This window comes from Ovis aries, chromosome 12 (assembly GCF_016772045.2).
Source record: "Ovis aries strain OAR_USU_Benz2616 breed Rambouillet chromosome 12, ARS-UI_Ramb_v3.0, whole genome shotgun sequence".
Lineage (NCBI taxonomy): Eukaryota > Metazoa > Chordata > Mammalia > Artiodactyla > Bovidae > Ovis > Ovis aries.
This window is the reverse complement of record NC_056065.1, coordinates 60,011,971-60,027,401: the sequence shown is the minus strand read 5'-3', so window position 1 is coordinate 60,027,401 and position 15,431 is coordinate 60,011,971. Positions and strand designations below refer to the sequence as shown.

The following is a 15,431-nucleotide window of genomic DNA, read 5'->3' as shown; positions in this document are numbered from 1 at the left end:
CTCAGACTTCAACCTGCGTAGGAATCATCTGGCGATCTTACTAAAATGAAATTTTTATTCAATTAAGTGTGCGATGGGGATTTCTAACAGGCTCCAGGTGATGCAAATGCCCCTGGTCCCAGCTTGGCAGGCCACAATGACAGGCATGGCATGGTGTCCTTTAAGCCCTCACTACTCACAAGTCACATTTTACCCATCTGCTTACTCCCTCAAAGTGAATCAATGTTAAAGTAAATGGAGAAACACTATTTTCAAATCGGCATTACTTACATTAAAACAAGGAGGAGCTCAGACTTTGTGTTTCAGGCTAAATAATTCAATTTTCATTATCTGCACTAAAATCTGAACTGATTAAAACTTAATGAACTAAGACAATAAGGAGTGCTGAAAACATGTAGAAGTTATACATGTGTAAACACGTTATTTAAAAAAAAAAAGGGACACAGAGAGAAAATCATCCGGTAGCAGTTCATTCAGTTCAGTTCAGCTCAGTCACTCAGTCGTGTCCGACTCTTTGTGACCCCATGAATCACAGCACGCCAGGCCTCCCTGTCCATCACTAACTCCCGGAGTTCACTCAGACTCACGTCCATCGAGTCAGTGATGCCATCCAGCCATCTCATCCTCGGTCGTCCCCTTCTCCTCCTGCCCCCAATCCCTCCCAGAAGTTTCAATAAAAACAATGTGAATTAGTACCTAGTCCCTAAATCATGGAAGGGGAAGGTTTCTAACCAATGTTGGCTTACCATTCTGCACAATTTTCACATTTTAAAATCATACTACATCTAGCTCATGTGCCAATATAAGTATTTCATAAATAGCTAATTAAGAGTCCAACAATCAAAAAACTTCATTATGCAAACTTAAGCAACAACATTTATATTCCTGATCCAGTAGCTGTATTTAATTTACAACTAAAGCTGAACAGGAAAAGCAAAAGCTTTTCTTTATGAAAGAAGTCTCAGGATACCAAAGATAACCCATCTCAAAAAGTTTCACACCTATTTGTTAACCAAACAAGCTTCAAATTTCAAATCCTCACTGAAATCAAACCTATAAAACGTCACAGCAAAAATAAATAGCCTGATGCAATAGATCACAAGTGAAGTTGTGTTTACCAGTCTATCAGTCTTAAGCAGAAACCTTGACCTTAACAAACAAGTACTGTGTCAGTCTTCCTTGTATTCATGTTAAGCAAACTTGGACACGAGAACTAACACAATTCCCTCATCTGTCTCTCCCCCAAGATTTTTACCTAGGTTATGCACCCTGCTAATTATGCTCATTACGCTAATTACAACTATGAAGAGAGTAATCAGTAGCACTTTCTAATAATCTAATTATGTTAAAGCAGGGAGAGGGGTTCTCATTCACTTAACTTGGAGCTCCACAAGGGCAAACACATCTGTACGGATCACTGCTGTAGCTGCAACACTTAGCAGAACACCAGTAAGTACTGATAGGAATTAGGTAGTTGAAGAAATGAATAAAATGAATGAATGATGTCTAAAACATAGTACATACCCACAAAATGTTCAATGAATCGCTTTAAAAGGGCTTATTTTTCAGTTTCTTTGTTATCAAATAAATAAAACTAAACCATACACTGCAAACCCCACTCTCATCGGCAAACCCCACTCTCATCAATAAAGCTCACCTCTATTATGAGAGGTGCAGCAATTCACACACCAGCATCACAACCAGTGTCAAAAGCAGCTCTGACTGGCAACAAAACGAAACCGAAGTGTTCCTTCTACTCTCTTAATTTCTTTCTCTCCTCTGCGCTTTACAGTGCCTACCAGCATATCCATTTTTAAGAGCTCAAGAGGGACCTTCCTGGTGGTCCAGTGGTAAAGGTTCCAAGTTTCCACTGCAGGAGATGCAGGTCTGATCCCTAGTTGGGGAACTAAGATCCCGCATGCCTCACACCACAGCCAGTTAAGAGCTAAAGAGATGGTAATCCTTGTTCGGGAACACTGAATTTGCTCCCGATTTCATTAATTCACCTCAGAAAAAGTAAAAGCCTCACCATTACTAGGTGCCTCTTGGGACTCCTCTGCACAGTCTCTCTGGTGTTCGTCCTCTTCCTCAGCATGGTTACTGAACTTCGATAGCCGCTTTCGTACAGACATCTTTTCTTCACCCACTACCGTGATGTCTAGGAAAGAAGATATAAAAAGCTTTAAACTAAGGATACGGCATAGGTAAATTTCATAATATCACCATATTTAAGGGGAGGTGACAAATGATATATTTTCTTCCTTTTGTTATACGTTTAATCACATTTAAACATTTTCTGAGTGCAAGATACTGTAACAAATAATGAAGAAATCAGTCTTGATAAAATCATTGGCTGGTTTCAAAACAGAGCCCCCTTTATTAAAAAAAAACAAAAACTGAACAAACAAGACATAAGTACATAAAAAATTAAGAATTAAGTAAAGGGTAAGTTAAAAGATGCCACAGGATAGAACACAATAAATAGTCAAGTCAGTGGTAAGAATGATACATACCTGAAGTGCAGAGACAGAAGAGATCATTAAAGGTGCAAAGGTTTCATAGGAAAGAATCTATGTGACCTGAGTCTTGAAGGATGAGAACGTAGGACTCCACGGGTGAGAAAGAGTGAAAGCAAGGTCCTTGTAAAGCCCTGCTCAGGGGCCCATGACTGATCAGACTACTTTGCTAGAGGACAAGAAATAAGCTTCTGTTGAGTTTTACGAATTACCAAGACTCTGCTAGGTGCTTTAAGTTTTCTAATCTTCAAAATTCTGTTGAAAAAAAAAAATCCTATTATTACTCCTGGTTCACATATGAGAAAAAATAAGGCTCCAGGTAGTTATGGTCAATGCCTTTCACGCATACACCAGGAACATACCAATGGCTGGACGAGTTTATTAGGAATGTGTATCATGGGAAACTGTGGGGCATCCCAGGGAGAGAATATTTGAAGCGACTTATTTCGGGCTTGGGATCTGACTAAGTGATTGTGGGCAGAGTCCAAAGCAGCAGGGGTTCACTCTGGCTTGAGGGTTATCAGAAAGCGAGGATAGTTTGATGACTGGGTATACCAACAAATCTTCTCTACAAGGAGGCAGAGTAGAGGCTGGCTAAAGCTGTGACTGGCAAAATAGCAACAATCATTCCCAGTAGATTGGGGAGGGAGATGTTGGATTCTCTGTGACTTGGGCAACCATGATGATTACATTATCTTATTCCTGTCTTGATCCATCATGTTGACAGAATGGTCTTGTCTAAAGCTGATGTTCAGTGAAACCATTTATGTTCAACAGCATACCCTGAAGACCTAGCTGTCAAGTGCCATGCTCGCCCACAGAAACTCCAAAGCCTAGCTGACTGCACCAGAGCAGCTCCGGAACTATTTGCTTCTTCTCATGACATAACCTGTCCCAAGACCACAAATCTAATGGCAGGGTCAGATCTGAACCTGGATCAGATCCAAACTACAAACATCCCCTGCTGTTTGGATTTTTTTTCTTAAATTGATAATAGAAAAAGACTTGAAAAAAGAGCTGGGGTCAAACTGTAAAGACCTAACAAATTAGGACTTTTTTAAGGCAGTGGCAGGCCATTTTAAGCACTGACAAACATAATCAAAATCAAATTTTAGGCAGATCAATATCAAGACTATAATATGCTTACTCCAAAGCAGTGTTTAACTACATAGACGTTTTCGGCAGTCTAAAGCAAAACATAATAAAGTATTCACTACATTATTTTAAAATCATAAGATTATGGTCTTTTAAAACAGTTATGTTAAAATGCCCTTTACATACAAAATGGAGTACACGGTGAATTTGATTGTTTTCTTAAATACCAATGCTTGGCAAAGTAAAAATCTGACAAATCTAGATCACTTCCCTTCTAATTTTTTTGTTGTTGAAATCAAATGAAGCAGAATTATGGAATAGTTCCAGGTAGCTCAGTGGTAAAGAATCCACCTGTCAAGGAGGAGACACGATCCCTGGGTCGGGAAGATCCCCTGGAGAAGGAAATGGTGACCACTCCAGTATTCTTGCCTGGGAAATCCCACAGACAGAGGGGCCTGGTGGGCTACAGTCCAAGGGATCATGGATACAATTTGGAGACTAAACAACAACATATCAAGTAGAAATTTTAGGAGAACAATAGACCCAATTAAGAAGAGAAACCTAGGGAAGAGGTCAGGGTAACTGGTAAAATTTAAAATCATTTGTGTAACACTGACAGAGGAAGCTAGAAGAACATCTAATTCTTCAACGGGGAAGATCAGAGAACTGACAACTCAACTCTGAGGGAGGCCCTCTAGTAAGACAACAAGAGGTAGAAAAGAAATCAGGGACAAAGAAGAGAGAAAGAAAAGAACCAAGATGTTCCAAAAAGGAATTCTACAGGGGTTAACAGTGCGGAATTAAAAATAGGGACTCTTACTTTTGAGTCCTTACATGTTTTATGTGCATTATTATTTTAATTTCAATATAATCTTTAAAGTAAATAAACTATTTTATTCCCACAGTACTTCCTCTGGTCACCATGTCTTCCTATATACTCTTTCCTGTCTCAAAATATGGTTTAGGGAGGTGGTTTAGTTTACTCCAAATCATACAGGGATTCAAAACCAGAATGACTGGATTCCCCAGCCCCCCACCCCAATCAGCAGGTGGTCCTGACTCATCTCCTCTGCGAAGGTTTCTGATCACCTCACCTTCCCCTGTGGTCCAAATGCACCTTGTGTATCCTGCCACACTAATATACTCAGTGAGCAATACCATCTGCCTCTTCCACTCAGCATAAGCTTCTTAAAGACAGGGACTAAATGGTATTTTCTCTTTGAATTCCCCAAATCTAGTGGGAAGTATCTGGAATATGATAGGTATATATTATTACAGAAAGTGATGTATCAGTTAATACCGCAATCAATTATTCTGAGTAATATGATACAGTTCTCTAAACTTAAGAGAATCAAGAGGAAAATCTACAATGGAAGAACACCAATGAACACCACCTTCACTGTTAACAGCTTTACACCTTCTACTCAACAATAAGATTAACAATTGTTCTTAATTGGGGGTGGGGGCCCCCTAGACTAAGGGTCTGGGGAAGCTACTTTGGATATTTCAAACATAAACTGAAACGGACAGTTACACATTTGCCACATAAAGCAAGCAATACAGGCTATGTCACTTTGCTTGTGGCTTGAGACTGTATCAACTCAGTGAGAAATCAGTAAAAGAGGTTAAAAAAACACAACAACCAAGTTTGACAAACAAATGCTGTTAAACTGATCAAAAGGGGGGAAAAATCTAAGCCTGAGTACACTGTAGAATAGCAAAAACTTAAAAGGAGTCCTTGGTGATGAGACTGGGAACCATCAACCTAGCGAGTAAAGGCTAACTTCACAAGCTAAAGCACAAGTACTGAGTTTGCACACACTGCCACAGATCAATGGAGTGGGCCAAACAAGAAAACACCAACTCTTCATAAAGACCTTTATGTCATAGCCTATACTAGTATCTTTGCCCTCAATTTCCTCCATTAGCAGGAAAAGAGAACCATAAGACAGCAGGGAAAACTCAAGATGTGGTATCACAATACCAAGAGGCAGTCAATGTCTCTGCTCTGTTACACTGCATCTTCAAGTAAATCCTCCAACCCCCGAATCCTTCATCTAAAAAGTTAAATACTGCTGCACACACACAAAAAGATAATAAAATGTTGGCACTCTGCTGTGTATTAACAACCTAGTTTAAAAAACTAAGTGAATGCTATCCCTACATATCTGTGCCCTGTATGCTACATGACACAAATATAAAGTTCCATTGTCCCTCAAACTACATGTTTGCGCTTAATAGGTGATCGATGAGGGTAGAATTCCATGATTACACCCTTTCTCAAATGCAGCTCAAGCATCATATGGCTTCCAAGAAAACATTAATAAATTTTGTTACTGTCATACAGAATTTAGGAAGGAAAACTATTACCTATGCTTCATCTCAATTTCGACCAAATCCAAGATTATGAGAAGATGTCTGAATTGAGTTCCTCCTGCCATCCATGTCAGTAACAATACATGACTGTTGTGGCAGAAAATGGAAGGAAATTACAGTAACGCTCAGTTCAACTGTTCCTTCTCTACAAAGATGGGTCCCTTCAGCCTCTGTGTGGAAAGCAGACCACAGGAGGGCAAGAGTGTAAGCAAGGAAACACCTTGTAACCAGGTGAGATGAAGGAGATGAATTTTTGACTATTCATTTAGATGGGACTGTGAATCCACTCTTACCAGTCTAGACACAGGCAGACTACTTCAGCTACTGCCAAGTTAAAAATTCAAACTGTCATTAATTCTAAGTGGTTTCTAGGTGCTGGCATGAATCACTGCCCTTATAATGTGAGATCACAGTCTTTTCTTGCCCTTCTATTATTAACAACACAGGAGAGGAAGTTATCCTCCTCATTTCCTGTTATTTCCAAGTTACTGGTCCTCCTTCCCTTCCTTAAAATAGTCAGTCAGATTATCACACCTGATACTTTGTATGTACAGTCTTCCTGATCACTCCCCCCATTTACTAAAAATGAAATACATCACTCACTCCTCCTGTCTCCCTTTCAGTAACTCTCCCACACTTTTTTTACTTCAAAATCCATGTTCCTAGATCTAAGCTCCTGGTCTCCAAGTTCCTAGACTTCCTTCTTTCTCCAAAAAGCTGCTCTTATGTCCCAGTCAAATCCTCCCCTGTAACTTACTGACACCAACAAGTACACCATGTCCATAATTCTAATTTCCAGTGGCTAACTCTCTGATCACCACCAGTTCACTCACTATGATACCCTTCTCTCCTCACCAGACCCAGACTTCCCTGAGCTCCAGACTCCTATCCAAAGGCCTACCGGACCCCTTTATGTAGGTAGATGTCTTTGGGCATCTCAAACTTTAACAGGACCAAAAGTGAACTACTGATGTTCCCGCCAACTCTAGTCTTCCATCTTCCCTAATTCAGTTACTGGAACTAGCAGTCTTTGCCCAGATTAAAAACAAAAAACCCCAAATTATCCTTCTTTACTTCCCTTAACCAAGCCAACAGCAGGGCCATTTTACTCTGCCTTCAAAATATATATCCCATTCTAACATCTTTTTACCGCATCCACCACCTTCAGCACAGCCTAAACCACCGGCACTTCTCACTGTAGTAACCTAACTAGTCCCTCTTCATCTTCTCCCTTCTGGTCACACGGGGCCCAGAGTAAACTTTTTAAAAGGTAAATCTCAGCAGATCATGGCGCTACCTGAAAACCCTTTAAGCCCCGAGTTGCTTCAAGTCCTCACCACTGTCGAGTAACTCCTCCACCCATGACCGGCCACACCTCTCCCTGGCCTTCACCTCCCTACCCTCCACCTTCTACTCCAGTTCTCGCTTGCTCGCCTCCTGTCACTCTGGCCTTTTGCTGTTTCTTGGTCAAGCCAACCTCATTCCCACTTAAAGGTCTCTGCTGTTGCCTCTCTCTGGCTCATCTCCCTCAAAACCCTCAAAGACTCCTCCTTTACTTCGTTCAAGTTCTCAAAGGTCCCCTTCCCAGGGACTCCCTATCTACCCTCAACTAAAATAAACACTCACACCCACCTTAGTCTTATCACTGCCCCTGCTTTATTTTTCTTCAGAGCATGTGTGGGCTAATACATTAGAGTGTTAATCGCCTGTCTACACCATGAAATGGAGAAGGAAATGGCAACCCACTCCAGTGTTCTTGCCTGGAGAATCCCAGGGACGGGGGAGCCTGGTGGGCTGCCGTCTGTGGGGTCGCACAGAGTCGGACACGACTGAAGCGACTTAGTAGTAGTAGTAGTAGTAGTACACCATGGAAAGACTAATCCCCATGAAAAGCAGAATTTTGTCTTGTTTATCACTTTATCCAACTATCTAGAACTCTGCTTGAACAGTTGGTACTTAATACATATTTCTTGAATGAGTTACTAGTTATCAAGCATTTTCACACAGTAAGAAAATAGAAGAACTTCCTTTCACATGTTCATGAAACAATCATCAAGAGGCTAGAATGAGAGCTGAAGCTCATGTTCATTTCTAACTTTACCTTTTAATACTGAAAGATAAATATAGCAACCAGTTTGGGGTTTTTAAGTTGTATGGATATACCTAAAAATGATCTGTTCTAGAGCTTAAGATTTTTCATCAAAATCTGCCATTCTGGACCCAAAAACAAACTTAAGACTATGAAAAAAACCTGCCAACAAATGCTATGATTTTTACTTCACTGGAAAACCTCTCAAACTTGAGAGACTGTTCTCCTGAAATGAATAAACATTACTTTCTGATAAGACCTTTGTGTGTATTACCTCCTTTAAACTTAACAATAACCCTGAGGTAGGCAACCCTGCCCCCATTTTTAAAAAGAAAAAAGTAGTGACACCCAGAAGCATAATTAGAGACAATAATAAAGGAAACTTTAAAAGTAGGAAGGAGAAAGCAAGCACAGGTGTTTTCTCTGAAGGTTAAACGGCTCACACTTCCTTTGAGTCCCCCAACACATCACTGCATCAGAGCAGACCTACTTCTCTGGCCACAGCAGTGCGTTCGAACCACTAGAACTCCCCTCAAGTTCATGCTTTAATGACGCTGGCACACCTTTTTAAAAGGCTATGGTCACTAAAACATAGAAGGCAAGGAAAAAAATCTTAATGTACACTGAAAAACAATGTTTTAAACTTCCGACACAAAACATAGGTGTCAAGTTATCTGAAAATTCAGGTGTTTTAAGCATCTCTTTCCACAATGATGTGAGATTTACTGTAAATAATGCAGAGGTCTACCCCATTAGCTGTTCTCGCACACTTATGTGTGTGCATGCGCACCCACGCCCACACACACCCACACACACACACACACAAGAGAAGGAATAACCAACCACTTGGAGAAGTTGGGTAAGTCCTCATAAAGGTGACATTAGAACCAGAGTTCAAAGAAGAAACAAAGTTTGCCAGGCATCAACACAGAGCCAGATGAAAAGCACTATGAGAACACGAACAAGCACAGGCCTTGCTGATAGATCTATTATTTCAAACATTTTATTGAAGTCTACTACACACCAGGCCCTGGGATACAAAGATGACCGCCAACGGTCTGAACCCTCAAGGAATGAAAAATTAGCGGGAGGAAGATATAAAAACATAATTACAGGAGTATTATAGAATAGTAATTCAGATGTACGTACATAATGAAGAGAATACAAGTCTGATGCCAAATAGAGTTTAAGGGCAATTAGGAAGGGTTTCCTGAAGTAGGTAAAATCTAGGTTAGATCTAAAAGGAAGCAAAGGAAAAGGCTGGAACACAAGGGAAATGGAGGGGCAAGGACAAAAAGTCAAGGGCCCTCAGAGGATTCTAAGAAGTCTGGAACTTAACACAAACAAGGAGTTGATAGAGGCTTTTAAACAAGAGAGTGACTTAATATTTGTCTGAGGTAGTATCTGTCTTTTAGTAAGAATTCAGGCAGCAAGGTGGAGGATGTGTTAAGAGAAAGGAGAGCTTGGCAGTGCTGGGGCCCAGGACAGGCTGCTCCAAAATATGCCTCAATGGCACACTGACTGTATTGAAGAAAGAGCCGTTGTCAAGACAGACTTTGACCCTCCTCTCTGTCCTGCTTTCCTAAAAGCAGGAAATAAAATCTCCATGTAAAAGATGCCCTCCCTGTATGGGGAAGTAGAAAGACATTCTTATCACCAGAGAATGCAGGGCCCAGAGGCCTACATAAGGAAACACCTGGCACTTCTTTGCTAATTTACTACTACTACTACTACTAAGTCGCTTCAGTCGTGTCCAACTCTGTGTGACCCCAAAGACGGCAGCCCACCAGGCTCCCCTGTCCCTGGGATTCTCCAGGCAAGAACACTGGAGTGGGTTGCCATTTCCTTCTCCAGTTTTCCTGTAAAATTGGAGGAAGTTACAGTTCAGTACACACAGGCAAAGTCGTATCTGACTCTTTGTGACCCCATGGACTGTAGACCACCAGGCTCCTCTGTCCATGGAATTCTCTAGGCAAAAATACTGGAGTAGGTTGCCACTGCCTTCTCCAGCTAATTTACTACCCAAGCCCAAACTTTGCTTAAGATTCTTACTAATTAAGCACCCAAACCCAAGTTTCTTTGTCCAGTCAATTCCTTATTGTTGGTCTAAAATATATAAGAGCTGCCACCTTCACTCACTTCTTAGGTCCTGTTTCTATGAGAAATCCATGCACACGAATTAAAGATTCTTTTTCTCCTGTTAATCTACTTTGTATCAAGAACTCAAGAGGGGTTCAATCAATGATATACTCCAATATAAAATAAAGTTTTCGTAAAAGGTTAGTTTATGTTATGTATTATTTTATCAAAATTAAAAAAGCAAATTCTGGGGGTGGGGAAAGAACTCAAGAAGGGTGAAGGGGGAAATTTTGCCCTCCTGGACCACAGGAAGAACAATGAGCTCTCACAAAATGATAAAAGCCTAAAGTAAGCCTCAAATGGCATGTGCTTCTTAAAAGAAAAAATGATTTTATGAAGAAGAGATAAGAGAGATCAGATTAATTTACAAACATTAAGCTGAGGCATCTCTGAACACCCAAGTGCCGACATCCTGAGTGCATGCATGCTCAGTCACTAAGATCTATCTGACCCTGTGACTCCATGGACTGTAGCCCACCAGGCTCCTCGGTCTATGGGATTTCCCAGGCAAGAACACTGGATTGGGTTGCCATTCTCTTCTCCAGGGGATCTTCCAGACCCAAGGACAGAGCCTGCATCTCGCATCTCCTGCACTGGCAGGCCGATTCTTTAACACTGAGCCACCTAGAAAATACTACATCCAGAAGGCAGCTGGAAATACAGATCCCAAGTGAGTTCCTGAACTAAGCCTCCGGGTGTGCCATTAAGCTAAGTAACTACAGGAGAAGAGAAATGAGTAGGTAAGTTCATACAATACGCCTATGAGTCAGTCAAGTGATGACGGTCCACAGGCAGATGAAGATACAAACCTGGACTGAAAACAGATGTGGGATTCATCGGTATACAAGCAGCAGCTAAAACCAAGCACAGGCAGGAAGTCTCAGGAGAAACCGTAAGTCAAGAAAAGAGATTACTTAGAATATAATAAAGCTAACATTTGCCATAACTTTGGCTAATTTAACCCTCACAACAACATATGCACCAGGTTTTTTTGTTTTTGTTTTTGTTTTTTTTTTTGGCAAGCTACACAGCTTGCAGGATCCTAGCCCCCCAATCAGGGGCTGAATCTGGGCCACAGGCAGGGAAAAGGTCCTAACCACTGGACCACCAGGGAAGTCCCACTATTACCCCACTTTAAAAGTGGTTTATGATTTTCCCAATACTACAAGGCAATTAAAGAACTGTATAAAAGAAAGGCCCAGGAAGGATGAGAGGAAAACCAGGAGCAAGGAATGTTCCAAATCAAGTTAAGAGGTAACCTACAGTCAATATCATGGAAAATTTACATAAGACCTTAAAAAGAGAAGGAAATGGCAACCCACTCCAGTATTCTTGCCTAGAGAATCCCATGGACAGAGAGGCTTGGTGGGCTACAGTCCACGGGTCGCAAAGAGTCGGACACGACTTTCACTTAAAAAGAGAGGAAAAATTTTAAAAAAAAAGGGTGGGACATAGGCTGTTTCACAATCTGGGGACATTAATAGCTACCATTTACTTGCGTTGGTTTCAGGAAGGACAAAGTAATATATTGAATTGGGTTGCAAAATGAGTTTTGAGGAAGTAAAAATCATGATCATAAGACTAGACTCACCAGACGTCCAGCAAGAAAGGAACCAGGCACTCATGTTTACCATGCCAGTTACATTTACAGGGCTGGGTGCCAGCGTCAGGTCATACCTCACTTAACATTTCCTTTTAAAAGATGCAAATGATTCAGAAATACTACGCAACTCAAAGTCACATGCCAGTAACTGGCAACAGAAACATTTACACCCAAAGTGACATAAAGCTGACTAAATAGCTATTTTAAAAACACAACACACTGAACAATTATTCCTTAAGAACCCAATCAATTCAATGGTTTTGGTATGTTCAGTGTGGTAGTATCTAACTTGTCTTACACAAGTAAAACAGAAAAAATTGGACTGAACCACTGAAATGTATTGTGCTAGAAAGAAGTATTCAAGGGTTCTCAGCCTGTCTGCAGTGTTCTTAAAAAAGCTTTCAAAAGAACCTGTAAATCTATAAAACATTGAACACCTACTCTAGGTGAAGACTTTGCTATAACACTCCCAGATAGAGTAGCGGTAAAGAGAAACACTTTACGGATGAATGTAACAATTCAAAACAGAAATTTGGTCTTCCTTCCTTCTAAAGGCTGGCCCTAGTACAACTCTGTATTTACATATCAAAGAACTAGGTCATTAAGTCAATCAGCAAAACTAAAGAACACAAATTCTCATTCAGGTCTATAGGGTCAGTATAAGCACTTACCCTCTGTGGTAAATTCCAAAAATAATTTCTCTAACTAGTCTTTGTTAAGGGGCTTCCCTGGTGGCTCAGATGGTAAAGTCTGTCTGCAGTGCTGAAGACCGGGGTTCCATCCCTAGGTGAGGACGATCCCCTGGAGAAGAAAATGGCAACCCACTCCAGTATTCTTGCCTGGAAAATCCCATGGACAGAGGAGCCTGGTGGGCTACAGTCCATGGGGTCCCGAAGAGTCCGACAGGACTGAGCGACTTCACTTTGAACTTTGAGCCTTTGTTAAAAACCTTCTCCTTTTCCAAGGAAACAGATAACCTTATCTAGAGAATATTTTTCATTCGAAAGTCCCCTCCTCGGTCCTCCAACTCTTTCACTGTGCAAGGTCCTGAGTCTTGAGAATTAAGACCTAAATAAGATGGACCAATCCAGCCTTCATGAAATGCTAGTAGAGGAAACAAGCACTGACGTAACTAATGCAGCTCATTACAACTGATGAACTGAAGCAAAGGAAAACAGAATGCTGGAAGGGATTAACCAGGACAGGGTGGGTTTCCTGAAGAGATATTTGGGCTGACACTAGAGGAAATTAGAGAATTAGAGGTGGAGTAAACCCCTAAAGACCAGGAGATAGTAAAGAGAAACTTTTTAAAAACAAAAATAAAGCTGGTATGGCTTGAGCCCAGAGACCCAAGAGAACACCTGCTCAAACTTTACTGGAGATGAGCGTGGCAGTAGTGTTTTGATCTTTACCTTAAGAATGTGAAATCTTTGTGAGCTCTCAGCACGTGATGCAGTGAGACAAGTGCATTTAAAATAATTACGCATTAAAGCTCCTTGCAAAATCCGTGCTCATGCCTAGACAATCCACAACTTCCCTAATAAGCCATGCATCGATACTCTCCAAGTTAAAACAAGGGGGGAAAAATGCTTCAAGTTGAATTCTACTCAACAGACTCTGAAAAAACAGTAGCTTAAACAGCTAAGCATCCACTTTAATATTAAGTGACCAATACACTTAATCCATATACAAACGTGGAAGATAGAATGTATCGTTGTTTCCCGCTTACAAATAATTTCTGAATATACATATCACTTAAACTGCATGCCTATTAACATTTAAGAATGACAGAAACTTAATTACATCCTAATACGGCAAAATAAAATATGAGCTACATTAAACTCATTGACACCCAGATTTACCACACTTTCTTCCCCCAAGTCAATCAGAAGCTGACTCTGAGTGCGTTTTTGGTATCGCTTTTTCAGGAATAAAATGTTTTCTAATTCATAACTTTCTTTACCACCGGCTTGATAAAGGCCACAGAATTTGAGGGTGGACACCAAACAAACCTCTAAGGTTTAAAAGACTGCCAGCCACCCCCGCGCCCCAAGGTAACTTTCTCGCCCGCCACAACCCCCAAAATGACCAGAAGCCGCGGAGCCTCCCCCTCCCCCGCAGCCCCGGGGCAAGGCCAGGCCGGCGGGGCCGGAGTTGCAGCAGACACGTCCCTCTCCTTCCTCTTAGGCAGAGGTGGGCGGACCCAGGCGGGAAGTGAGGAGGGGGACAGGGAAGCATGGGCCGGGGGCCGGAGAACCTCACCACGGAGGGCAAATCCGAGAAGCTGTCCCAGCCCCGCTGGCAGGCAGGTCGGCTCCCCGCTAGCTCTTCTGATGCCCCAGGCCGGCAACGCAGCCAGCCCAACCGCAGACGAAGATAAAGCTCCCGACTCCTCCGCCTCCAGCCTCTGAGCCCGCTACGCAGCGTCACGCGCACGGCCAGCGCCGGCTGAGGATTTCATTGGTGGTCCCGCCAGCCTCCAGGCTCCGCCCACCGCCCACGGCCGCCCCGCCCCTTCCCCGGCGCGCGCGGTGCCCCGGGCTAGAGCCCCGGGCTGGCGCTGGTCAGTTGATGTGGTTAGCTTCGTGCAAGCAGATTGTGACTCCCACGACAGCCGCTTGCTTTCCACTTCTGCCCAAGGGATCTAATGTGCTGCAGAAATAGGACCGAGCCAACTTGGGACAAACAGTTCTTAACTATGTCTTTCAGGGAACTGGATAAGGATACAGTAAAATAAATGAAATAACGAGGCAATTAATAAATTTAAAAGGGAACTTCACAATTTAAAAAATGGTGCAGAGAGGTTTGGGACATAAGTTAGGTTGTATGTATTTAGATCGCTTAGGTTTTAGGAAGATAAAAAGTTGGTCAGAAGTCTCTGACTCTTTGTAGCCCGTCAATCTCCATCAATCTCCTCTGTCCATGAAGTTGTCCAGGCAAGAATACTGGAGTGGGTAGCCATTTCCTTCTCCAGGGGATCTTCCTGACCTAGGGATCGAACCTGCCTGTCTCCTGCATTGCAGGTGGCTTCTTTTACGGGCTGAGTCACCAGGGAAGCCCTTTTTGAACACAGTTCAGTTCAGTTCAGTTGCTCAGTCGTGTCCGACTCTTCGTGACCCCATGAACCGCAGCATGCCAGGCCCCCCTGTCCATCACCAACTCCTGGAGTTCACCCAAACTCAGGTTCATCTAGTGGGTGATGCCATCCAACCATCTCATCCTCTGTCAACCCCTTCTCCTCCTGCCCTCAGTCTTTCCCAGCATCAGGGTCTTTTCAAATGAGTCAGCTCTTCACATCAGGTGGCCAAAGTACTGGAGTTTCAGCATCAACATCAGTCCTTCCAATGAACACCCAGGACTGATCTCCTTTAGGATGAACTGGTTGGATCTCCTTGCAGTCCAAGGGACTCTCAAGAGTCTTCTCCAACACCACAGTTCAAAAGCATCAATTCTTCGGCACTCAGCTTTCTTTATAGTCCAACTCTCACACTCATACATGACCACTGAAAAAACCATAGCCTTGACTAGACAGACCTTTGTTGACAAAGTAATGTCTCTGCTTTTTAATATGCTGTCTAGGTTCGTCACAACTTTCCTTCCAAGGAGTAAGTGT

The 15,431-nt window shown here is 42.2% G+C and overlaps 1 protein-coding gene across 6 annotated transcripts in view; it reads right to left on the bottom strand.

The window, feature by feature from the left end:
- Positions 1–14,227, bottom strand: part of SOAT1 (sterol O-acyltransferase 1) — a 65,472-nt gene extending 51,245 nt beyond the window's left edge. For 2 of the 6 annotated variants that reach the window (XM_060396184.1, XM_060396183.1), the window contains exons 1-4: positions 14,081–14,227; positions 12,490–12,619; positions 11,025–11,069; positions 2,030–2,158 (exon numbers count right to left, since the gene is read on the bottom strand). In XM_060396184.1, coding sequence (XP_060252167.1) covers positions 2,030–2,158; positions 11,025–11,052 — 157 coding nt within the window. In that variant the 5' untranslated portion in view covers positions 11,053–11,069; positions 12,490–12,619; positions 14,081–14,227. The remainder of the gene's footprint in view (positions 1–2,029; positions 2,159–11,024; positions 11,070–12,489; positions 12,620–14,080) is intronic. The other 4 variants (XM_042229417.2, XM_042229412.2, XM_004013835.6 and 1 more) reach the window with 2 other exon arrangements.
- Between the last annotated feature and the right edge of the window lie 1,204 nt (positions 14,228–15,431).